The 26837-nt window shown below is 37.7% G+C and overlaps 1 protein-coding gene across 1 annotated transcript in view; it reads left to right on the forward strand.

The window, feature by feature from the left end:
• CSMD1 (CUB and Sushi multiple domains 1) overlaps positions 1-26837 on the forward strand; it is a 1133931-nt gene that overhangs the window by 265659 nt on the left and 841435 nt on the right. The window contains exon 3 of the mRNA XM_058177365.1: positions 14456-14568. Coding sequence (XP_058033348.1) covers positions 14456-14568 — 113 coding nt within the window. The remainder of the gene's footprint in view (positions 1-14455; positions 14569-26837) is intronic.

Genomic DNA, 26837 nt, shown 5'->3' on the forward strand with positions numbered 1-26837 from the left:
TGTTACATCTTTTCTATCATGCTCTACGGAGTAGAGCGTTGGTCTCTGACAGAAAACCACTTGAACAAACTAGAAGCATTTGAAATGTGGATTTACAGACGGCTGTTACGTATAAGCTGGGTTAACAAAATCACAAATGAGAAGGTGATAAGCCGCCTGGGAAAGCAAAGGGAAATCATCAGCCATTAAAAAGCAAAAGTTAGAATATTTTGGACATGTGATGTGACACCCAGAAAAATACGGCATCCTTCACTTAACCTTCCAAGGAAAGATTGAAGGCAAATGAGGTCCAGGCAGGAGAAGAACATCATGGCTTCAAAACCTAAGGGAGTAGTTTGGATAAAACTCAGCAGCACTTTTTCAGGCAGCTGTTGACAAAAATAGGATTGCCAACATGATCACCAACATCCAATGGCAGATATGGCACAAAAAGAAGTAGTAGTAGTAATACCTTGTACCCTGTGGCCTTCCGGGTGCGCTTCAAGGTTTTGGTGACCATCTTCAAAGCGCTCCATGGCATAGGGCCGGGCTACCTACGGGACCGCCTACTGCTACCGAATACCTCTCACCGACCCGTGCGCTCTCACAGAGAGGGACTCCTCAGGGTGCCGTCAGCGAGACAGTGTCGTCTGGCGACACCCAGGGGAAGGGCCTTCTCTGTGGGGGCTCCCGCCCTCTGGAACGAACTCCCTCCAGGACTTCGTCAACTTCCGGACCTCCGAACCTTCCGTCGCAAGCTTAAAACACATTTATTCATCTGCGCAGGACTGGACTAGATTTTAAATTTATAGGGGTTTTAATTGGTTTTAATATTTATACTATTTTTAATAATTTGGCTTTTAGAATAAGTTTTTTAATGGTTATCTTAATTTGTACATATATGTTTTATTTGCCTGTGAACCGCCCTGAGTCCTCTGGGAGATAGGGCGGTATACAAATACGAATAAATAAATAAATAAATAATAAATAAATGGGATGGGACAACTCGCCATGGCCAACTCGCCATGGGCAATTCGCCACAGCCGATTCATGATGGCCAACTCACATGCTGAGGGAGAATTGAATAATTCAATTTAATTTCTTCAAATAATTTTAAAATATTTTCATTCACATTCCATTTTGTCCTTACTTTGATATCCTTTCTTTAATGATTCTCTTCCACTATGGGCCTCTGGTGGCTCAGCAGACTATGTCTGTCTGTTATTAACACAGCTGCTTGCAATTACTGCAAGTTCAAGTCCCACCAGGCCCAAGGTTGACTCAGGCTTCCATCCTTTATAAGGTAGGTAAAATGAGGACCCAGATTATTGGGGGCAATAAGTTGACTTTGTATATAATATACAAATGGATGAAGACATAGTGTAAGCCGCCCTGAGTCTTCGGAGAAGGGAGGAATATAAATTCAAATTAAAAAAAATAAAAATAAAGAAATACTATTTCTTTGATATTAGTGAAACTCTTGTCCCATGGCAAGTTGTCTCATGGAGAGTTGGCCATGGAGAGTTGTCCTACAGCAAGTTGGCCATGTGAATTTTCATAGACCTCCTTGTATATTCACTGTATAGGTAATCCTTGATTTATGACCACAATTGGGACTGGAATTTCAGTCACTAAGTGATGTGGTCATTAAGCCATTGCATGATCAGTCTTTATGTTATAACCATATCTCCAATGGTCATTAAGTGAATTGTGATCATTAGGTAAATCATGTGGTTGTTAAATGAATCTGGATTCCCCAATTGATGTTGGTTTTGGAAATTGCCTAGGAAGGTTGCATGTCACTATCATGTGACCATAGGACTGTCAGGCCCTAGCCCAAAGATGATACAGTGAGATCCAATCAAGTCCAGTCCTTTATTTGCTTATACCTAATGGACAGACTATATTTTGCCAGATTATATCTATAATCTTGTTGCTACAATCATGTTACTAACAACAACTGCAGTGATTTACTTGGCAAGAAAGGTTAATTCCAAAATCTTATTTCAAATCCTCGTGGCCTCTTAATTCATCTGTAATTTCACAAAATCAAAGTTCTAATCCCTCCTTTTGCTATTTAATCCAAAAGCAAAACTCCTTGAACTTGTATTTAAACCTTCTTTTGGTAAGGATTGAAGGAAGCTCACCCGGTGTTTTAAGATTCTTCAATCGAAATGTTCCTCTTCGGGTGACAAGCAATTAACAAGCTATTTCTAAAAATGATCAGAAAAGGAAGTATGCAAACCCTATGTCTTTAAAGGTGTTGATTATGATTTGAGCAAGATAGACATCCCATCACCTCCCATTGCTCTAAACCTTGCAGACTCCTTGAAAGGAACAACTACATGACATGCTTGTGGATGATCTCAAGTCCTCTCCTTGTCTGGGAGAGGAACTACAAAGAGCTAATCTACTCACCAGCTCTTCATTTCGCCTTCAGTGCCGTCGGTTGTCAGCTCTGCTTTTAGTAGAGACATCTTCAGTTCACTATTTCTTCCTCAGAAGTTGAAGTTGCTTGTTACTTAAATTCTAATTCATGTTATTGTTTTCCAAAAAAGTGTTAGATTCCTTCAGAATAGTCACTTAATGATCATTGACTGAACATACATTTCAGTGGCATTATTCCACTGAGTTGGTTAATACCTCAATGATAATATGTTAATCTGATTTTTTTTAAAAAAATAAAATTTAAAAAAACTTTTTTAACCTACATTTTAGCAGATAATGGAAAGGCAACTATTCAATAATGAAAATGATAAGAAATTCTGCTTTCATTTCTTCCAACTTTGCTAGAGAAATGCATTCTGTCTTGAATAAACATAACTAAACCTTCTGAAAGGTTATTCTGCAAATGCCTCTGGTATAAATCATATCACATTCCCATTTCCTGTTATTTTCTTAAGGAAGAAAAAAAGTGAAACCATCCCTATTGACATATCTAGCTCTACTTCAGCAGTTAATTAGTAATAAGATTTTGAGTGCTGCATGGAAGACGAACTGTAGTTCTGCTCGTCATCTAAATAACTTGTGTAAATTGCAACTATCTATTGATTTTTAGATGATAAGTTGTACTTTCTATACTTTAAGCTTTGGGTTCAATCAGCATCTCATGTATTTTAGATTAATCCATAAAAATGTGAGTGGCTTGCAAATTATATTCATTTGCATTGGCTGAAAGCCAATCGTATTTGTGCAGCAACCAGTTTAAGCACTTTTCAATTTCTTCTACACAGTAGTGGCATTTTGAAGTGAATTACCAATTCATTTTCAGTCACAGTGGGCTTTTGCCAATAAAATATAAAGACCAGGCATCAGGAGTTACATAGTTCTCCAGGATTTTCCTTGACTGTGTTTGTGTCATCATATTTTAGTGAGCAACTTTCTATGCCATATAAATCAAACCCTGTCCTAGCCTCCCATGAAACACAGCAAAATGCCATCAAACATGTCTTCATTTATCTTAATTCTCAGTTTACCTTACATGATGGGAGAGAAAAGCTACAAGAGATTCAGGTTAAGTAGAGGAATCTTTCATTATTGCAAGGCAATGTTTAGCTCATCCATCATTTTTCTGCCCCGGCTTGACCTAAGCCGGTAGCATGAGTAAATAACCTGCCATAGGTAGAGATACAAGAAAAGACATATTGTGGCATAAAGTAACAAACCCACTTGTTCTCCAAATACCTTATCCAGCCAGCAAGAGAAATGTAAATTAAATGGCAGTAAACAAGGATTGCTCATAATGTTCAAAAGATTATAATTTTCATAAAGAATTGTCCCCAGTGTGAAGACTAGGAACTAGGGAACATCTTTGAGATAGGATTTTGAAATGGGCATGGACTGACCAATATGTACAGAGGAGACCTTGAAAATTATGAAGCTGGCCCTTTCATGTTCAGGAGCAACATTTAGGTATTTTTTCACTTTATATAGCCTCCCATCTCATGCTTGTGAGACCTATGGAGTAGAAAAGACAATCACGTAGCTCCTCCAATCTTTCTCAATAGAGTTGCCTTTTTCTGAGAGAGGCTTCCAAGTGTCAGATATGGATGCAGCCTTTATATACATTGTAAACATATTGTATTTGAGCAATCCACTTCAATATTATAACATTTTTCCAGTTACATCTTCTATATTTGCAGCATTACCATTTTTTAAGCATTTCAATAAAGTAGTTGGCAAGTGGTTATAACTAAATAATCTTCCATCACTTTTCCCCATCTTAGGTATTAACATGCAAAGCGTTAGTTTTTGATTCTATTCTGTAACACATTGCTACTATTCCAACACAAACTTTCTAAAATACTTCTTCCAAAATTCCCTCTCTTTGACTTCATTCCAATAATTCCCATCTTTTGTTTTTAATTCCATTGACTCTGCTGGAAGTTTCTTGTTAGTCTTTCTAATTCATTTCCAAAAAGTTTTTTTTAAAAAAAAATTTCCACCAACATCACTCAGCATTTTCTTTTCCTCTTTTAATCTTAACTTGTTTTTGCTCTCTTTGGATATATTCTTTGTAGCTATCATTTTCTCTATGAGTATTTTATATATAAAATGAACACAGGATTCTTATGTGGCAGAGTACAAGGAGAAAAAAAGAAGACTGTGATGTTATATCCAATACATTTTTTCCATATCAATGCCTTCTAGAAGTTTTAGACTTTAACTCTTCTAATCCCAAATTGAGTTATTCAACCTATAATGTTGATTATATAATGCCATTAGATCCAGCAAGGTTGAGTAAGGATCTATGGAAAGCAACATGACTTGAACAAATTAGCGAAATTAGGAGATACGGGTTTGATCTTACTCTTAGGGAGAAAATAGATAATCTAGAACAGGTGATAGGACAATGGACCCTCTAGAGCAGGAGGGTATCCTGAAAGAAAACAAAAAGAATAGGCATTACTGAGAGTTCACTACATAAAACTGAAATGAAAATGATCTTTAACTTGATATTAGTGGCAAGATAAGCTCTATTTGGCCCTTCTAGGAAATTCAGACTTGCTGATAATCTTTTGAAACATGACTAGAAGGCACACACCTCAAAATAAATCAACACTCCTTCATTTAATACTAATTAAGGCAGAACACATGCCCCCAGTTGGCAGAGCCTTTTGGGTGTGGATCTGACCTTGGGGGTCACAATGTTTCAGAGGGCAGGAGCCATGGCAAAAAAGGTTCTTTTCCTGGACCCCACTCACTGGAATTCCTTGATTGACAGGGTCCACAGTTGACATGGGTAGGGCAGACCAATTCCATGGGAGTGAGATGGTTCTTCAGATAACCTGAGCCATGCATAAAGGGCTTTAAAGGTTAAAAAACATTATTGCAGAAAATAACCCATAATGCTGTCATTCTTAATTTTAAGAGAAATTATAGCTGAGAGTAGCTAAGAATAGCAGATTTTAGTAAACTAGGAGCAAGAATAAGTTGAATTTCATAGCAGTAGATACTAAATAAATATTGTGCTGAAGGTGGATTGGCATTTCTGACAAAGGGCGCACATAAACACAACTGCAGAAAGATTTCACAAGTTTTAAAAACGGAGAGCAGCAAAAAAAAAATAAAAGCCAAGGTGGCTATACTAAAAACATTGCCAAAAACCAAAGGCAACAGAAAGAGTATAAATCAAAGCTTCTATAAATATATTCAAAATAATAGGAAGAGAAAGTGAAGACAGAAAAATCCTAACAGGCTGTGAAGCAAAGGTCAATCTATTCAACTATTCGTTTTGGTTCAGTTTTCATCAACAAGGAAATACAACTCATGCATGTAATTTTCTTAACAGAATATCAGAGTTGGAGAGGACCTTGGAGGTCTTCTAGTCAAGCAGGAAACCCTGTACCATTTCAGACAAATGGTTGTCCATTCTTTCCATTGTTGGATAACCCACAACTTCTGGAGGCAAGTCATTCCACTGATTAATTGTTGTAACTGTCAGGAAATTTTTCCTTAGTTCTCGGTTGCTTCCCTCCTTGATTAATTTCCATCTGTTATTTCTTTTCTTGCCGTCAGGTGCTTTGGAGAATAGGTCAACCCCTCTTCTTTGTGGCAGCCCCTCAAATATTGGAACACTGCTATCATGTCACCCCTAGTTCTTCTTTTCATTAAACTAGACATACCCAGTTCCTGCAACTGTTCATATGTTTTAGACTTCAGTCCCCTAATTATCTTTGTTGTAACAACAACATGGAGGTCATTTGGCACTTCTTTGGAGTTTATGTTGGAAAATAATTCAGACAGAAGTAGATGGATCCAGAAGCTTCAGAAAAAAGTGGTAGAAGTCAAAATAGTTTCAATTTTAAAGTATTGGTTGAAACCTGATCATAGAAGATCAAAGCAAAGACGCAAAGAAGATCAACAGTCATTGTCCATAATTCAGATCCCAAGAGGTGATTTCCTTGTAGAATTGGAAATACTTACCAAAATAACAACAGACAGACAGTAGAATATTGCATAAATATATCTTCAGACTAAAATTACCTGTGCTACTGTGGAAGTATATCAAACAAAACCAAAACATAATGAGATTATAAGATTATTATAATATCTGTGATATATCTGTGATCTCATCAGAAATGTGAAGAAAATACTTTTCTGGATCTAGAATAAGCTGTTTTGTTACTGATAATGATCTTTGAACTCTGTTGGGAAGGGTTTAGATCACAGAGAACAGACAATAGCAACAGATTTTTCATATGGAGAAGACAAAGGGAGTCAGTGAGTGATATATAGAAGTAATTATTTTAATGAAATTTTGGAACAAATATCAATATGTAGAAACATTGACAGTTAAACCAGTTATAGCAGCTCATTGATTTTTGTCAAACCTATCTTTAGGGCTATTTCTCATGCTGTGAAACTCTTAAATAGGAATACACTACAACAGGGTTTATGCATTATTTCTGAAAACAAATTACATACTTGCTTTGCTGGGATTTTCACTGTACCTTTAAAAAAATGGCTATCAGTTTCTATTCCTGTATGCATTTGGACCTGTCACTAACAAAGATCTTACACAGAAAATAAAGTAACAAAAAGGTCCTAGGAATCAATATCACAGAATTTGATAATATAGGATTACAATTCAGAATTTATCTGGCAAATCCCTTTAAATATTATTTCTTGGAATAAGACAAATTTTAAACATGCAAAACATTCTTATGACTCACAGTTCATCACTATGCTATCTTACTGATAATTGTGAATGACATTTAACTGGATAGCATATTGCCAACACTTTGCAAAGGACAACATCAGAGATGCAAAGACTTCATGGTTATCAATTAGGTATTCTTAATATTAAAAAATAAGGTAAAGGTTCTTGTCCAGTCATGTCTGACTCTAGGGCCATGATGGCAAATCTATGGCAACAGGTGACACGCAGAGCCATATCTGTGGGCATGTGAGTGTTGCCCTAGCTCAGCTCCATCGCACATGCATGCACCAGCCAACTGACTCTAGGGCCATGATGGCGAACCTATGGCAACAGGTGACACGCAGAGCCATATCTGTGGGCATGTGAGTGTTGCCCTAGCTCAGCTCCATCGCACATGCATGCATCAGCCAACTGATATTTGGGCCTTCTGGGCCCAACGGAAGTTGGGAACAGGCCATTTTTGGCCTCTGGGGGGCCTCCGGATGGCCTTGGGGGAGTGGAGGCTGTTTTCACCCTCCCCAGGCTCCAAGAAAGCCTCTGGAGCCTGGGGAGGGTGAAAAACGAGCCTACCAGACCTACTGGTAGGTTTTTTGCCATCGCGTGCCAAAAGTGGAGGGAACACAGGAGGGTCACGCAGGGGGGAGGGGGCGCAAAGGGGCATTTAATTATGGATGTGGGCTCATGCGCGCATGATCCCCCCGCACTCCCCCCACTTTTGGCACGTGACAGCAAAAAGGTTAGCCATCACTGCTCTAGGGCATAGTGCTTATCTCTATTTTTTGGCCAAGGAAGCCAGTGATGTTTGAAGAAAACATCCGTAGTCATGTGGCCAGCATGAGTATACGCCAAGGGCACACAGAAGGTGTGCCCAAAATGGTACCTATTAATCTAATTGCATTTGCATATTTTCAAACTGCTAGGTGAGCAGGAGCTGGGGCAAGAACGGGAGCTGAACCCATTGCATGGTGCTCAGGTCTCGAATCCAGGCTGTCAGCTTTTCAGCTGATAAACTCAGCATCTTTAACCACTGAGCGATTGTGCCCCCTATTCTTAATATTAATCTGGAATAATTGTGAAATCTTGGGAACTGAAATTGGAATTTCCAAGCCTCATTTATAGTGAGTTGATCAAGCATCTCTTTGAATGGTTTGAAATGCTTTTTCCCAGGTACAGGATTTGGCAACCTGGGCTAAGTTGCATTTCATACCCCCTGCTATCACTTGAATGTTGAAACCTCTTATTTCTTCCCTTCATTTTCCCCAACCTGTCACATAAATATTATTTGATGGTGCAGGAATGGCTACATGTACAAATGCTGGTTTCATTTCACTTTTGTTTTATTTTGGTAGGAAAAGTTGAGCTGTTTCTGTAATGATTCCTGAGTTATTTTTTCCAGACAAGAGTCAAATTTATTTCTGACGCTGTGTTGGAAGTGACACTTGGAACAATTGAAATTCAACCTTCAGAAAAGTGCAAGATTCCCATTCACTTACTATATATATTTGTGGATAAATCAAGAATCAGGCCTGAAAATACTCCCCCCAAATTGGGTTCGGCTTATCTGTGGACCAGAGCTCAGATTTTCTAAAGCCTGTCATGACCTTAAAATTGCACAGTTTTATAAATGATGGTATAACACTTTGCAGTGGTTGAAACTTTGAGGATGAGCTTATCTGCAGGTGACACATTTTTTTCATGGTTGACTTTTTGAGGGTCAGCTTATCCATGGATGGGCTAATCCACAATTATACAGTATATGGCCAATCACTGTAGCTAGTTCTATTGTTGATGCCTGCAACCTGTGTTCATTTATTTGTTTGCTTCTTTGTTTTGTACCATCCTTGTTTACAGAATTTCAGATGGTGTGTATGGTGGTGCTTCCACATCTTATTTAGCTTACAGCAGTCCTCTGAAGTGGTTTGATATGCACACCCACACATACTTCTACACACACGTTTACAAAACTACTTCCTCCTCAGTTTCTGCTGCTCAGAGATAGTTCTCGTGGAATCATTTTTCCACTACGTCATTGGAGGGAAACTGTGATAGTTTGGTTCCTCTGTTGTCAATGTAATTGGCTCCCACAGCGAAATTTCAGTGCTGCAGTAAATTCTGTCAGATTCAAGTGTGTCTAGAAAGCAACTGTATGTAGGATTCTATCCCCAGACAATTTCCTTCATTATTTTTTTAAATACTCCTTTTCATAAAGAACAAAAGGCATTCTATAAAGCTGGGTATAGATCCAAGGAAAGCAAGCATATTTAACTAAAGCAGATAGCTACGGACAGTTCTGTGGATAAGGAGATGCTAGTTTTAGCTATATTTCCTTGTTTTCTTTAACCTTTTCCATAATTCCTTTTTGTAGATCTTGCTCTTCTGTGCAATTTGCAGTGTGCTGTTTATTCCAAGACTGAAGAAGCTGACAGTGTCTACCTATCTATGTATGCATGAACTGTTCTTTATTGTAGTTCAGAGAATTTTTAAGAACTGAACTGTGCTGAACCACTGGTATTTCTTTCTTCTGACAGAATTTCTAATCAATCCTTTTGTTCTATTAGTTATGCTAGGTAGCCAACAGTTTGGTAGTTTTTTTTTTGTTTTTTTTTAAAAACTTGGTAGTTCCTATATACTGTACTGTTATATAGTGCTGTTTACCTCAGTAAATGCCAGCAAGGGGACCAGTACCCTTGACACATATTGATTGCTGCAGCATTAAGGAAAGCATAGAAGCCTGAAAATAATGAGAATAAAGGATACACATGCTACCGCCAAAGCCGGCAGCCCAACATGGGTGAAATGGCATTCTGCGTTGTGATAACTCAGCTGCCTATTAGCAACCTCCAAGCAGAGATGTCTGGCGAGTGAGCGGCTGTATCAATTGAACAAACAAGCAAATAAACAAATGGCTTACTATTGGTAGGAAGGGAGGAGGAGGCAGCCATCCCCAGCAGCAAATGTTGTTGTCAAAAAGGGAATTGGACATAGCATAACTTTATTATTTTTTAGTATAAGCCTATTATACCTTGAGGGATCCTTGGTGCTCTCTGAGGTTGGTTGTTTTCTTGTCAGATGTTTCATTACCCAACCTAGGTAACATCATCAGCACTGATGATGTCACCTAGGTTAGGTAATGAACTGTCTGCAAGAAAGCAACCAACCTCAGAGAGCACCAAGGACTTCTCATTTCAAGCCTGAGCTACAAATATTCTCCTTTATTGTTATATCTTTATGGGCAGGAGGGGGAAAGAAAGGTACTTTGGTTTTGAGCCACAGCAGAAGTTGCCCTCTGGGTCAGTTGTGGATTACATATGGAGAGACAGAAAGTCCACTGTCAGTGTTCCAGAAAAACCCAAGTCCAATTAAAAACTCAGAGACAAGCATTTTCTCAAAGTTCCATTTATTAGATGGCACCTCTGGCACATCTGGGAAAACCCGAATCTGGGAAAACCTGAATCTGAGAGTTCTGGGTTTTCCCTCAGTAAATCAAAACCCCCAAATCCATCCCCTGCACCCATGTGTCCATCACATGGTCCAATCACCATCCATCCCATCTCGAGACATCACTCCAACCACTCCTTCTCCAGATGCAGGACTGTCATGACCTTGACAGAAAAGAAGAATCCTATTTTGTCTAACTACATTCCCTCTACTAAATCCCCCCTCCTACTTTCCCAAGCACAAGAAGGTGGCATCGTGGAAGCTTCCGGTGCTAATATGGCTTCCAAAGCTGACATCCGTGACATCCTACATAATTCCAAAGGTTGTTGCAACTCCCAAAGGTATAGGTTTCCCTTCTTCTTTGGGAGAACTAACATAGAGCGAGTGCTCAAATTCCCCAGAGTTCCTTGGAAAATGAACCAATGAGAGAAGGCTGATGCAAGACTCACTCTTACTTGCATCCCTCCCTTCTGGATGAGGGTTATCCAATCAAAATGTGTTACGAGACATAGTCACATAAGTAGGCGGGCCCTCTATGGGTGTGCCCTGCCCTGCACAGCTCATTTGATTCCTTGGCGGTGGTCTGAGCAGGCAAACCTTCTGTCGCTTATGCCTCTGCCTATGGAACCGCCTCGAACCTTTCTGGAGGCCTGACTGGTTGCTTTTTGCAGCAAGAAGATACTATAAAAATTCAATAGTCCTAAGAATGTCTGCAGTTCTGTCTTACTTTTTGGTGTAGGGACTTTCTTAATTGCCTTCAGCTTGCTGTTGGTGGGGTGAATGCCTGATTCATCTATCACATACCCCAGAAACTTGACCTGGGGCTATCTGGCATTTTTCCCTCTTTACTTTAAGCCCTGCTTCCTAGAAATGGCTCAGGGCTATTCTTAATTGGTTGCTGAGTTGTTCCACATTATCTTCTGCCACAAGGATGTCATCAAAATATGGCACTACTCCCGAGCTGCCCTGCAGAAGGCGCTCCATTAAGCTCTGAAACAACCCAGGTGCCACACTAACTCCGAATTGCAATCTGTTGCCCTCCTGTGCGTGACTATAGTTTGGGCATCTGCTATGGTGGCATCTACCGGTAACTGTTGGTATGCCTGGGCTAGGTTGAGTTTGGCAAAAATTTTGCCTTTGCCCAATGAATGCAACAGATGCTGAACCACTGGCACAGGATATGCGCTCTGTTTCAATGCTTTGTACATTTATAATCAGCACAGATGCTCACAGACTCATCTGGCTTAATTGGCGTGACAGTCGAGGTCTCCCACCTGGCATGATTGATTGGCTCCAAAATTCCCTGTGCAATTAGCTTGTGTATTTGCTCATCTATTTTGGGCCTGAGAGCAAAAGGGACTCGCCATGGCTTTAGTCAAACAGGGGCAACATGGGGGGGGGGTGTCTAGGTTAAATGATATAGGGGTCCCCTGGTACTTGCCTAGAGTCCCATTGAAGATGTTGCTGAATTCTCATATTATGTCCTCAACACTGTCCTGGTGAAGATGATGGATGCCTGTAATACCCAAGCTTAGAGCATCAAATCATTCTACCCCAATTAGGCTGGGTAGGTCTTTGTCCACTGTTGTGGGTTGTAGGGGTCCCTTGAATTTCTTGAAGCTTATTTCAAAGAGTCCGTTCCTGATCACTAGTATGTGTTTCTCTTGGTACTCCTTCAGCAGTGTTTTTTGTGGTTTTAATTTCTGCCTAATGATTCCCAGAATCACTTTCTTGATTGTGGTCCAGGACACAATGGACATATAGGAACCCGTGTCCAACTCCATGTTGCATGGGATTCCCTCTATTTTCATGGTGATGTGAAATTTTCTGAACTTATATGCAGCAGAGTACCCTACTATTGTCTGATGTATTTCTTGCACTTTATTTATTTATTTATTTATTTATTTATTTATTTATTTATTTATTTATTTATTTATTTATTTATTTATTTATTATTTTTATTTATTTTGCCGAGTACATATTAGATAATATATATAAATATAAGCATGAATACATAAAATGAATACAATTAAAGGGAATATTAAGACAGGGACAATAGGCACATTGGTGCTCTTATGCATGCCCCTTAGCTGGCCAGTTTTCACGCCACTTGTATTTCGAAAATGGTACCTTCCGGAATCCCGGTTGTTGGCCACAGGGTGGCGGCTGCGCTGTGTTTTGCCTCTGTTGGCTGTTCACTGGCTGGCTTGCTCAGCAGGCTTTGGCTATGTGTTCCTTGCAATCACATTGGTGGCAAATAATTCCTTTGAATGTACAAGCTGCCCTGGGATGGTTCCCTCGGCACCCAGCATAGTTCTGGAATCTTTGCCCTGCTTCTGCCATGCCAGCCTTCCATTCTGACCTTATTCAGTGGATATTCTTGTCCCCTTCGGAACTCTCACCCCCATCTGTAGCCTCTTGATAACCCGGCATTTCCTCCCTCAAGGAATGGACGCTGCTTGCCTTCCGAATGGAGGCGGTGGATTTATCCACTGTCTCAGCCACTTGGGCTTCTTCAAGGGCTTGTTTGAAGGGGATGTTTCTCCTCAGCAATCTTTTTTTGTAAGTTAAGGTCCCTCAGTTTCAGGACAAGTCTATCGTGTATCATTTCCTCCAGATTTATAAATGCACATTCCGCTGCGAGTTCTCACAAACTCACTACAAAATCATTTATTGTATCACCCACCTGTTGGTCTCTGTGGTAAAACCCGTGTTGGTAGGCTAGTGGGGAAGTTGACGCATGTAATGGTCCTTCAGGATGTCCTGCAGCGTTTGCCATTCAATGGTTTCAACATCTGTGGGTGCTGCCAGGGACTTCGCCATCTTGTTGATTCATGGTCCACAGTAGTTCAAGAAAAGGGCCCTTTTTTTGGGATCCAACGAATCTTGTAGATTGTTGCATTCCATGAACATCCAAAATTTGCTCATGTATGAAGACCATTCTTCAGTGGTGGGGTCAAAATGTGCTGGTGGAGTGTGTGTGGCCTTCATGTAATGGCCGATGCATTCCTGAGGTTTCTGCGAAGATGGCTGTGGATGCCACAAGGGTGAGCTGTCCTTTGATCTCTCTCAGTATCGCACCCTCATTGCCAGTGTTAAGTCTGGACACAAAAAGATAGGCAGGATGATCATAGTGAAGTAAAACAACCATTTATTGCAGACAACAGGGAACAACAACAACATAACTACAAACTGAGAACTGCCCGAAGTTGCAGCTCCTTTTACCTAGAGCTGTCCAGCCTGTCAGCCACTGATGCTTGTTCATTTTCCCGCCAGGGAAAATGAACCAATGGGTGAAGGCTGATGCAGGACTCACTCCTACTTGCATATTCAACACCAACAATTCACTCTGGCTTTAACAATTCATAGTAGTGCTGAAATGGGAGAACCACTTTTTAAAAAACATTTGTCAAACTATAAAGCATTCTCCATTTGTTGTTTTCAAAAACTTACAGGGGAGATTTTTTTTCTGCAAAGAGGGAGAAAAAGTCTTCAGTTGTCAGTTGTCACTTGATATCGCTCATCAGATGATAGTGTTCAGAAGCTGTTATCTTCTATGATGTGGGACTTTCATGAGCCTTTGAGAACATCAACATATTGCTGATCCAGAAATGACAACTTTGAGTTTGCACGTTAGTTTTGAAAGTTCTAAATAGAACATAAATTGATTTTTCTTTCTAAAAATGAACTTTGTGTAGCATTATTTTTTCCAAGTTTCAGTTTATATTTTTCTCACCAAAGAAGACATTTTAGGTAGCCAACAGGTTCAGTGGGATTATTTAGTTTCATTCTTAAAAATAATAATTAAAAATATATATATAGTCACATTCTCCTCTTCTTTCCCCCCAAAATCTCTTTCATTTGTTTATCTTACAGGCTTTCTGGATTTCAGCTGCCATCATCTCTTGTGAGCACCGGTTCTATTCTGACGCTTTGTTTTACAACTGATTTTGCCGTGAGCGCCCAAGGATTCAAGGCTATCTATGAAGGTAAGATGATATATTTTAAAATGCAAATAGACCTACAACTTGAATAGCATGGGTGCTTTCCTTGTGGATAGATTTGAACCCCTAAGAAAACTTGCAGAATTGTTGTGAGAATCTTGAATATCTTGTTGAAATTATATTGGCAATGATTGGATTGGTAGTTTTGGAATGGTTTTGGATTTGTTTAAAAAAGACAGTTTTCCTTAGAAGTTTAGTGTGCAAAATACTGACTTTGTTTTATGATCTATTTCATTTTCCAAATAACTGAAAGCTTGAGTTGCAAAAATATAGCTTTAAGTCAGGTATTATTTCTACATTCTTGTCAGAGACAGTGTATACTTTCTTATGATACAACCCTGAATGTGTGTGTCAGTGTGTATGTGTATGAGAGAGACAGACAGACAGACAGAAAACTACATGTAAGTATTTTTATATTTTATTTATTTTACTTGCAACTTCTGCAAACTGTCCTTATAAAAAGATTTGGGGCAATCTAGTATAAATAGCACAAATAATCATCAGTACTTAGTCATCATTAAATCAGATGGCTTTACCATCATATCACCCTGTAAGTCCAAAGTTTATTATCAACCAATGTGAAATGGTTTTAAGGGCCTTTAAAGGCTTGGAATAATTCTGAGGCCACCATATTCCCCACTGAAATTAATGCTGTTCAAAGCATGCATTTAGATGCTTGTTAAAATATGGAGATACTTACTCAGCATTGCAATACAACAGCCATTCAGATGCTTATCCAAATGTGGAAACGGTAGCTCTGCATAGCGTTGCTTTTCAGTGGGATGTACATTTGTGTGTATGTTAGTAGTTAGATTGTTTTGACTGTTTCTGATAATGTCAAAACTTAAGAAATAGTAAGAAGCAGCTGATAGGGAAGTAGCTTATTTCATTCATAAATAAAAATGGTGAAGCAGAAAGAGAAAATAAGGCTATACTGCAATGGTGCAATGTTACATTTATTTATCTGAAAACATTAAGCTTAGTTGTGTTAACACACATTTGAATTGATCTCATTGGAATTGATTTTACATGCATAGGTTTGCTTTGTTGTAATGAGATGTTCATGCATGCTTTCTTGAAAGTATTTTTTTATTACATGAACACATTTATAGATAAGAATGCTAATAAGTTCTCAGGAGGTTTTGAAAGATCAGAGAGATTCTCTCAATATATATCTTCTTGAAACCAGCATGCCAAAGAAATGTCTAATTCAGAGCTGTTTGTCAAGTTTTGTTGTATAGAGATATTTTTTTATAAGAGTAATTTACAAGCAGATGAAACGAATGAAATTGAATAATACGGTAAGCTACACACAACAATTTTTGAAAATCAAAAAAAAAAAAAATATTTGAAGCACATTTAAACTGATAGAATTTCCCTCTTGTGGCCGAACAGAATCAAACTAAAGCAGAGTAAAAATTCTAAAGTATTTTTCCATTCTGTGCTTGTCTTTATATATTAGCATATGGTAAACTTTAGAGATCAGTTGAATCTTGTGAAGTTCCATTCTGGAGGCAAAACTGTAGGCCATGAAAAGAATCAACTGCAAAGTGAATGAAAGTCAAATGTATTGCTCTGTTTTTCTTCTAAGCACTTAATTTTATTCATCGTTTGTAATACCAGAAGTCCCAAACTCTTTGGAAGTCCTGAGCTAGCCTACTTAACAAAGTGAGAAAAATATTTGAACCTTTGAAAGAAAACACTGCTTATCTCTCATTAAATTTTCTTCCTGAACCTAAAACAACCTTTTATTAATGCTGTAACATCACAGTGGTTCTAACCCTTGCCTTCCAAGCAGTAGATTGGTGGTTCAACACTTATCAGGATTGTCTTAATAACTATTTTTCTTGTACTAATCTTCCTATTTTTCCATTTTTTAAAAATGCCCCGTGGTTCTCTATTTCATCAATTTTCTTTACCATCCACTGAACCTAGAAAGATTTCACCCTGAGTTCTCAAACAGGAAAACAAAAAATACAGAAAAGCATAGACAGCACAGGAAATAAAAATAGTAATTCTTAAAAAAAAAAAAAAGCTTGAACCATCAATCTGATGTTTATAATGCCAACATTGCAACCATTGAGTTATTATAGGCTTCATGGTAAATGCAGCTCTAGGAAGTATCAGAGAGCATGGGAAGCATTGACTGTGTTGAAAAGCTGTTCCCGCCTCTATGAAAATGCCAAACAATTGCTGAGTTCATCCCGTGTGCTCAAAATGACCTAACATGAAAAGTGTGCTTTGGAAGTGAAGCAGAAAAAAATGGATTCTGAAGTATACTAGATAGGAACTACTCTGTTGGCATGTTCAATATTTTAGTGGGAAGAATTTCAGGTCCAATTTGATCCCTATGCATTTCCTTCCCAGGCAAAGAGGTAAAGGCAGCTGATGGGAAGAAGAGGGAAGAGGCACACCCAAAAACAGCACAGTATGATCATGTCTTATGGCAGGGGTCTCCAACCTTGGCAACTTTAAGCTTGGCAGACTTCAACTCCCAGAATTGCTTTGCTGGCTGGGGGATTCTGGGAGTTGACGTCCAACCAGGCTTAAAGTTGCCAAGGTTGAGACCCCTGCCTTATGGCACTCCATTCTTATATTTAGTGAGTATTACATTAAATGTTTCAGAGAAAGTGAAAGGGCAAAGAGTGAATGTTCAAGCAGTATAATTTCCATTTTTAAAAAATCATCCTAAATAAAACAGTATTTTAAAAATTAACCCTGACATAATGTGCATTTGTTAACTTTCAGTATGCCCAAGGTATATAGTTTCTGTACATTGGGAAGGAAATGGTGATGAGTACCTACCTCTATCCATAGAAATTCTTAAAAAAAAAAAAAAGCTTGAACCATCAATCTGATGTTTATAATGCCAACATTGCAACCATTGAGTTATTATAGGCTTCATGGTAAATGCAGCTCTAGGAAGTATCAGAGAGCATGGGAAGCATTGACTGTGTTGAAAAGCTGTTCCCGCCTCTATGAAAATGCCAAACAATTGCTGAGTTCATCCTGTGCTCAAAATGACCTAACATGAAAAGTGTGCTTTGGAAGTGAAGCAGAAAAAAATGGATTCTGAAGTATACTGGATAGGAACTACTCTGTTGGCATGTTCAATATTTTAGTGGGAAGAATTTCAGGTCCAATTTGATCCCTATGCATTTCCTTCCCAGGCAAAGAGGTAAAGGCAGCTGATGGGAAGAAGAGGGAAGAGGCACACCCAAAAACAGCACAGTATGATCATGTCTTATGGCAGGGGTCTCCAACCTTGGCAACTTTAAGCTTGGCAGACTTCAACTCCCAGAATTGCTTTGCTGGCTGGGGGATTCTGGGAGTTGACGTTCAACCAGGCTTAAAGTTGCCAAGGTTGGAGACCCCTGCCTTATGGCACTCCATTCTTATATTTAGTGAGTATTACATTAAATGTTTCAGAGAAAGTGAAAGGGCAAAGAGTGAATGTTCAAGCAGTATAATTTCCATTTTTCTTCTAAGCACTTAATTTTATTCATCGTTTGTAATACCAGAAGTCCCAAACTCTTTGGAAGTCCTGAGCTAGCCTACTTAACAAAGTGAGAAAAATATTTGAACCTTTGAAAGAAAACACTGCTTATCTCTCATTAAATTTTCTTCCTGAACCTAAAACAACCTTTTATTAATGCTGTAACATCACAGTGGTTCTAACCCTTGCCTTCCAAGCAGTAGATTGGTGGTTCAACACTTATCAGGATTGTCTTAATAACTATTTTCTTGTACTAATCTTCCTATTTTTCCATTTTTCTTCTAAGCACTTAATTTTATTCATCGTTTGTAATACCAGAAGTCCCAAACTCTTTGGAAGTCCTGAGCTAGCCTACTTAACAAAGTGAGAAAAATATTTGAACCTTTGAAAGAAAACACTGCTTATCTCTCATTAAATTTTCTTCCTGAACCTAAAACAACCTTTTATTAATGCTGTAACATCACAGTGGTTCTAACCCTTGCCTTCCAAGCAGTAGATTGGTGGTTCAACACTTATCAGGATTGTCTTAATAACTATTTTCTTGTACTAATCTTCCTATTTTTCCATTTTTCTTCTATTGTTTTTGGTACAAACCTCATACCTCTCTGTCAGTCTACCGCCTACCGTATCTACTGGTATCTATTTAAGGTTCTTTGTTATGTTTACTGAAAAATGATATATTTCTAGGATTCAGTCATGAGGCAGGAGAGGGTTATAGGATAGATCTGCAGTTACATTTTAAATAGTTTTTTTTAAAAAAATCATCCTAAATAAAACAGTATTTTAAAAAATTAACCCTGACATAATGTGCATTTGTTAACTTTCAGTATGCCCAAGGTATATAGTTTCTGTACATTGGGAAGGAAATGGTGATGAGTACCTACCTCTATCCATAGAAATTCTTAAAATGATTAAAAATCTCGAAGAATCAAAGTTCCAATTGTAAGGAGCATCTCTCTCTCTCTCTCCCTCCCTCCCTCTCCTCTTTTGAATTATGATAGGATGATAGTTGCCTCCATTAGCCTATGTTCACAGACCAGATGTTTTATGAACCCAGGTTTATATGCGAGTTGTAGCAACAATTCTATCATTTATTTCAAGCATGTTGAGAATCAGCATCCTTCCTTGCTACATTTATTTAGACAAAATATTTGCTACTAAATTCTCAGTGGTGATGAGCGGATTGTTGGGAAATAAAAAACAACAGTTTTGGGATAGACTGTCCTGGAAAAACAGGACATGTGATCTAAGTGGTCATTAGGAATTGAAAACAACTTGACGGCACATAATCAGCAGTGAAATGCACTTACCTTCACTACTGGTTCGAGAGTGTGAGCGTGCGCCTCCTCTGTGCATCTGCAGAGGGTCAAAAATGGAACTTAATGATGTGCTGGCAGGTGGGCGGAACCTCCTGCCAACGACGCTACCAGTTCACACAAGCCGGGTAGATCCAGCTAGATTTCACCACTGCGCATAATCATCATGTCAGGGTTCCGACCAGTGCCCTAACGCAATTAAGAGTCTCAAGCCATCTGGCAATAAAAATCCAGTCTTTTATTAGGAGCACCATGTCAGCAGTACCTAGGTGAAACCAACTCTGACTTCACCCCCTTCACACCTTGCCTCTGACCCTGTTTTTCCCTCCCCCCAAAATGTGGCATTGGTCACATTCTCCAACAAGGTAATTTTGCGGGTTGTAGAAGTCACTCCCTCCAGGCATTGCTGGTATCCACAGAGATGGCCTTGACTTGCTCAGCCAGAATGCATCTTGTTATGACTGAGGGGTAAATTCCTTGGTGCAGCTGCAAGGAGTGATTTTCCATCCCCCTGCCTGTGGCAACCCAGGAGCAGGTCAGGGAAGCTTCACAAGTTGACACATCAGTTCTAAGACACAGGGAGGAATCTATCTGCCACATCCTTATACAGAAATGAAATCCATTGGGTCATGACTGACAAGGTTAATACATGCTGGAGCTGATGGATAAATCAGCAGGCAAAAATATTAGGAGGGCTCCAATTTAATAAAGGATGCCTTAATAAACACGTGTTTAATGTTCAACCCTCCAAATGCAGTTGAAATAAATGTTAATATATTTTTTATTCTTCTTTCCTTATTGGTCCTTCTATCTTATTGATACATGTCTCTATTAATTGATTTTACATGCATAGGTTTGCTTTGTTGTAATGAGATGTTCATGCATGCTTTCTCGAAAGTATTTTTTTATTACATGAACACATTTATAGATAAGAATGCTAATAAGTTCTCAGGAGGTTTTGAAAGATCAGAGAGATTCTCTCAATATATATCTTCTTGAAACCAGCATGCCAAAGAAATGTCTAATTCAGAGCTGTTTGTCAAGTTTTGTTGTATAGAGATATTTTTTTATAAGAGTAATTTACAAGCAGATGAAACGAATGAAATTGAATAATACGGTAAGCTACACACAACAATTTTTGAAAAAAAAAAAAAAAAAAAGAATATTTGAAGCACATTTAAACTGATAGAATTTCCCTCTTGTGGCCGAACAGAATCAAACTAAAGCAGAGTAAAAATTCTAAAGTATTTTTCCATTCTGTGCTTGTCTTTATATATTAGCATATGGTAAACTTTAGAGATCAGTTGAATCTTGTGAAGTTCCATTCTGGAGGCAAAACTGTAGGCCATGAAAAGAATCAACTGCAAAGTGAATGAAAGTCAAATGTATTGCTCTGTTTTTCTTCTAAGCACTTAATTTTATTCATCGTTTGTAATACCAGAAGTCCCAAACTCTTTGGAAGTCCTGAGCTAGCCTACTTAACAAAGTGAGAAAAATATTTGAACCTTTGAAAGAAAACACTGCTTATCTCTCATTAAATTTTCTTCCTGAACCTAAAACAACCTTTTATTAATGCTGTAACATCACAGTGGTTCTAACCCTTGCCTTCCAAGCAGTAGATTGGTGGTTCAACACTTATCAGGATTGTCTTAATAACTATTTTTCTTGTACTAATCTTCCTATTTTTCCATTTTTTAAAAATGCCCCGTGGTTCTCTATTTCATCAATTTTCTTTACCATCCACTGAACCTAGAAAGATTTCACCCTGAGTTCTCAAACAGGAAAACAAAAAATACAGAAAAGCATAGACAGCACAGGAAATAAAAATAGTAATTCTTAAAAAAAAAAAAAAGCTTGAACCATCAATCTGATGTTTATAATGCCAACATTGCAACCATTGAGTTATTATAGGCTTCATGGTAAATGCAGCTCTAGGAAGTATCAGAGAGCATGGGAAGCATTGACTGTGTTGAAAAGCTGTTCCCGCCTCTATGAAAATGCCAAACAATTGCTGAGTTCATCCCGTGTGCTCAAAATGACCTAACATGAAAAGTGTGCTTTGAAGTGAAGCAAAAAAATGGATTCTGAAGTATACTGGATAGGAACTACTCTGTTGGCATGTTCAATATTTTAGTGGGAAGAATTTCAGGTCCAATTTGATCCCTATGCATTTCCTTCCCAGGCAAAGAGGTAAAGGCAGCTGATGGGAAGAAGAGGGAAGAGGCACACCCAAAAACAGCACAGTATGATCATGTCTTATGGCAGGTCTCCAACCTTGGCAACTTTAAGCTTGGCAGACTTCAACTCCCAGAATTGCTTTGCTGGCTGGGGGATTCTGGGAGTTGACGTCCAACCAGGCTTAAAGTTGCCAAGGTTGGAGACCCCTGCCTTATGGCACTCCATTCTTATATTTAGTGAGTATTACATTAAATGTTTCAGAGAAAGTGAAAGGGCAAAGAGTGAATGTTCAAGCAGTATAATTTCCATTTTTTCTTCTATTGTTTTTGGTACAAACCTCATACCTCTCTGTCAGTCTACCGCCTACCGTATCTACTGGTATCTATTTAAGGTTCTTTGTTATGTTTACTGAAAAATTATCATTTTGTTTTTTGTCAGATATGCTTTTGTTCTGATAATTTTTTAAGCTATCATCTTCTTAGAATTTTACGATTCTTCTACATGTAAATATGGAACCATTAGTATGGTATTACATGTGAACTGGGTTCACAGGTCACGGTTTGGAATTTTTGTTACTGAAAAATGATATATTTCTAGGATTCAGTCATGAGGCAGGAGAGGGTTATAGGATAGATCTGCAGTTACATTTTAAATAGTTTTTTTTAAAAAAATCATCCTAAATAAAACAGTATTTTAAAAAATTAACCCTGACATAATGTGCATTTGTTAACTTTCAGTATGCCCAAGGTATATAGTTTCTGTACATTGGGAAGGAAATGGTGATGAGTACCTACCTCTATCCATAGAAATTCTTAAAATGATTAAAAATCTCGAAGAATCAAAGTTCCAATTGTAAGGAGCATCTCTCTCTCTCTCTCCCTCCCTCCCTCTCCTCTTTTGAATTATGATAGGATGATAGTTGCCTCCATTAGCCTATGTTCACAGACCAGATGTTTTATGAACCCAGGTTTATATGCGAGTTGTAGCAACAATTCTATCATTTATTTCAAGCATGTTGAGAATCAGCATCCTTCCTTGCTACATTTATTTAGACAAAATATTTGCTACTAAATTCTCAGTGGTGATGAGCGGATTGTTGGGAAATAAAAACAACAGTTTTGGGATAGACTGTCCTGGAGAAACAGGACATGTGATCTAAGTGGTCATTAGGAATTGAAAACAACTTGACGGCACATAATCAGCAGTGAAATGCACTTACCTTCACTACTGGTTCGAGAGTGTGAGCGTCGCGCTCCTCTGTGCATCTGCAGAGGGTCAAAAATGGAACTTAATGATGTGCTGGCAGGTGGGCGGAACCTCCTGCCAACGACGCTACCAGTTCACACAAGCCGGGTAGATCCAGCTAGATTTCACCACTGCGCATAATCATCATGTCAGGGTTCCGACCAGTGCCCTAACGCAATTAAGAGTCTCAAGCCATCTGGCAATAAAATCCAGTCTTTTATTAGGAGCACCATGTCAGCAGTACCTAGGTGAAACCAACTCTGACTTCACCCCCTTCACACCTTGCCTCTGACCCTGTTTTTCCCTCCCCCCAAAATGTGGCATTGGTCACATTCTCCAACAAGGTAATTTTGCGGGTTGTAGAAGTCACTCCCTCCAGGCATTGCTGGTATCCACAGAGATGGCCTTGACTTGCTCAGCCAGAATGCATCTTGTTATGACTGAGGGGTAAATTCCTTGGTGCAGCTGCAAGGAGTGATTTTCCATCCCCCTGCCTGTGGCAACCCAGGAGCAGGTCAGGGAAGCTTCACAAGTTGACACATCAGTTCTAAGACACAGGGAGGAATCTATCTGCCACATCCTTATACAGAAATGAAATCCATTGGGTCATGACTGACAAGGTTAATACATGCTGGAGCTGATGGATAAATCAGCAGGCAAAAATATTAGGAGGGCTCCAATTTAATAAAGGATGCCTTAATAAACACGTGTTTAATGTTCAACCCTCCAAATGCAGTTGAAATAAATGTTAATATATTTTTTATTCTTCTTTCCTTATTGGTCCTTCTATCTTATTGATACATGTCTCTATTAAATGATTTTAATGAGTATTAATATTATTAAGTGTTCAGAGGTTGCTGAAAAGTTACTTATCCTGTGAATTATGTAAGAATCGCCCTCTCTGTAGACGGGTGGTTCCTACATATGATAAACAAACACACACACACATATTTAAATTTATTTTTAAAATTTATTTTTTTAAAAGCTACGTAATATATTTTCCCTGATTCTTTTCATTAATGTGCTCCAAAATGTCTGTCAGCTTTTGGAAGTGAAGCAGAAAGAGAAAATAAGGCTATACTGCAATGGTGCAATGTTACATTTATTTATCTGAAAACATTGTTTAGTTGTGTTAACACACATTTGAATTGATCTCATTGGAATTGATTTTACATGCATAGGTTTGCTTTGTTGTAATGAGATGTTCATGCATGCTTTCTTGAAAGTATTTTTTATATTTTATTTATTTTACTTGCAACTTCTGCAAACTGTCCTTATAAAAAGATTTGGGGCAATCTAGTATAAATAGCACAAATAATCATCAGTACTTAGTCATCATTAAATCAGATGGCTTTACCATCATATCACCCTGTAAGTCCAAAGTTTATTATCAACCAATGTGAAATGGTTTTAAGGGCCTTTAAAGGCTTGGAATAATTCTGAGGCCACCATATTCCCACTGAAATTAATGCTGTTCAAAGCATGCATTTAGATGCTTGTTAAAATATGGAGATACTTACTCAGCATTGCAATACAACAGCCATTCAGATGCTTATCCAAATGTGGAAACGGTAGCTCTGCATAGCGTTGCTTTTCAGTGGGATGTACATTTGTGTGTATGTGTATGAGAGAGACAGACAGAAAACTACATGTAAGTATTTTTTATATTTTAAAATTTATATTTACCGAATGAAAAACAAAGAGAATTTCTTGAAAAATAACAAAAATTTTGGAGAATGAAAGTGTAGGAAAGTAATTGTGGCTGGGGATTTTAATTTAATCAGAGATAAAATAGACAGTACTAATCCCACCCGCTGTGGAGGAGCAAATAAAATGGTGAAGCAGAAAGAGAAAATAAGGCTATACTGCAATGGTGCAATGTTACATTTATTTATCTGAAAACATTAAGCTTAGTTGTGTTAACACACATTTGAATTGATCTCATTGGAATTGATTTTACATGCATAGGTTTGCTTTGTTGTAATGAGATGTTCATGCATGCTTTCTTGAAAGTATTTTTTATATTTTAAAATGCAAATAGACCTACAACTTGAATAGCATGGGTGCTTTCCTTGTGGATAGATTTGAACCCCTAAGAAAACTTGCAGAATTGTTGTGAGAATCTTGAATATCTTGTTGAAATTATATTGGCAATGATTGGATTGGTAGTTTTGGAATGGTTTTGGATTTGTTTAAAAAAGACAGTTTTCCTTAGAAGTTTAGTGTGCAAAATACTGACTTTGTTTTGAAATTGTATGTCATTTCACCAGTGGATGGGCAGTTAGATGTTTTGTTTTTTGTTTTTTTTTTGTTTTCTTATTGTTGTTTATATGGTAGTTTAATGTCGGGTGGTGGGGGGCACAGAAAGGAAGATGCGGGGATAGGATTAAAAAATTTATATTTTAAATGGGAGTTATAAAAATAATGTCATGGAATGTGAAGGGTACAGGGAATCAGATTAAAAGAAGAAGATTGGAGTTTAAGATTAAAAGGGATTTACCAGACATTTTATTTTTACAAGAAACTCATCAGAAATCTGAAGATTCAAATAGAATGTATATAAAAGGTATGCAAATATATGAAAAAGCATTTGGAACTTCAAAAGCTAGAGGAGTTGCAACACTGATATCAGATAGGGTGTACTTTGAAAACATAAGGTAATTTTGGATGAAGATGGAAGATATGTAATAATTGTTGGAAATCTTAATGAGGAAAAAGTGACACTTGTTAATTTATATTTACGAATGAAAAACAAAGAGAATTTCTTGAAAAATAACAAAAATTTTGGAGAATGAAAAGTGTAGGAAAGTAATTGTGGCTGGGGATTTTAATTAATCAGAGATAAAATAGACAGTACTAATCCCACCCGCTGTGGAGGAGCAAATAAAATGGGGATTTTAAATATGTGGATGCTTGAAACGGCGTGGTTGATGTGTGGAGAGGTTAAAGGAATTGAGAGAGTATACACTTTTTTCTAAGATATATAATACATATTCTAGAATTGATTATATTTTTCTTTCTAAAGATTTGTTGAATAATGTGGATAAGGTAGATGTGGAATTTTTAAAGATTCTGATCATGCAGAAGTTATGGTGGACTTAGATTTTAATTTTGAGAAAAAAGAAGCTATTGGAGATATGACGAGAAATTGTATAAAATGAAAAGGATAAAAATGGATACTTAAAAATGGGAGGAAAGTTGGAGATTGAATGATAATGGAGAGGTTAGATTTGAAATTGTTTGGGATGCGATGAAAGCAGTATTTAGAGGGGAAAGTATTAAGTTATCAAGTAAGAAATATAGAAATTATAAAAATAAAATTGAAAAAGATAAAAAGCAGATAAAAGATTTGGAAAAACAATTTTGCTTACTAAAGAAAAAAATTCTTCAGGAGCTTAATATGTTAAGAAATAAAATGATAGAAGAAGATACAGAGTTAGTAAAAGAAATTTGAGATTTTTAAATAGGAATTTTTTTGAATTTAGTAATAGAAATTCTAAATTATTGGCAAAGATGGCGAAAGATAAAAGAGAGAAGAGAGAAATTGGAGTTTTGATAGATGATAGAGGTATAAGATGTTATAAAAAATTAGAGAAATGTGAAGTGGTTAGAAACTTTTTCAGAATCTATATTCAAAGAAACCAATTAATCGGGAAAATTGCAAAGTTATTTAGAAAAGTATGTGGTGAAAATTGATCAAACATATAAGGAATTGATGGAAGAAGATATAACACAAGATGAGATTAATGGAATAATACAAAAATTAAAATTAGGGAAAGCTCCAGGTGAGGATGGATTACCTGTTGAGTTTTATAAAGAATTTAAAGAATTAATAATACCAAGACTGCAAAAATTATTCAATGGAATATTACATGGTGGGGAAGTACCTTCGTCATGGAATAGAACGGTGATATCCCTAATTCCTAAACCAGATAAAGATTTAGAAAGGATTGAGTCCTATCGGCCCATTTCTTTAATTAATCAGGATGCAAAGATATTTACTGCTATTATAAGTAATA

The sequence above is a fragment of the Ahaetulla prasina genome, chromosome 1, assembly GCF_028640845.1.
Source record: "Ahaetulla prasina isolate Xishuangbanna chromosome 1, ASM2864084v1, whole genome shotgun sequence".
Lineage (NCBI taxonomy): Eukaryota > Metazoa > Chordata > Lepidosauria > Squamata > Colubridae > Ahaetulla > Ahaetulla prasina.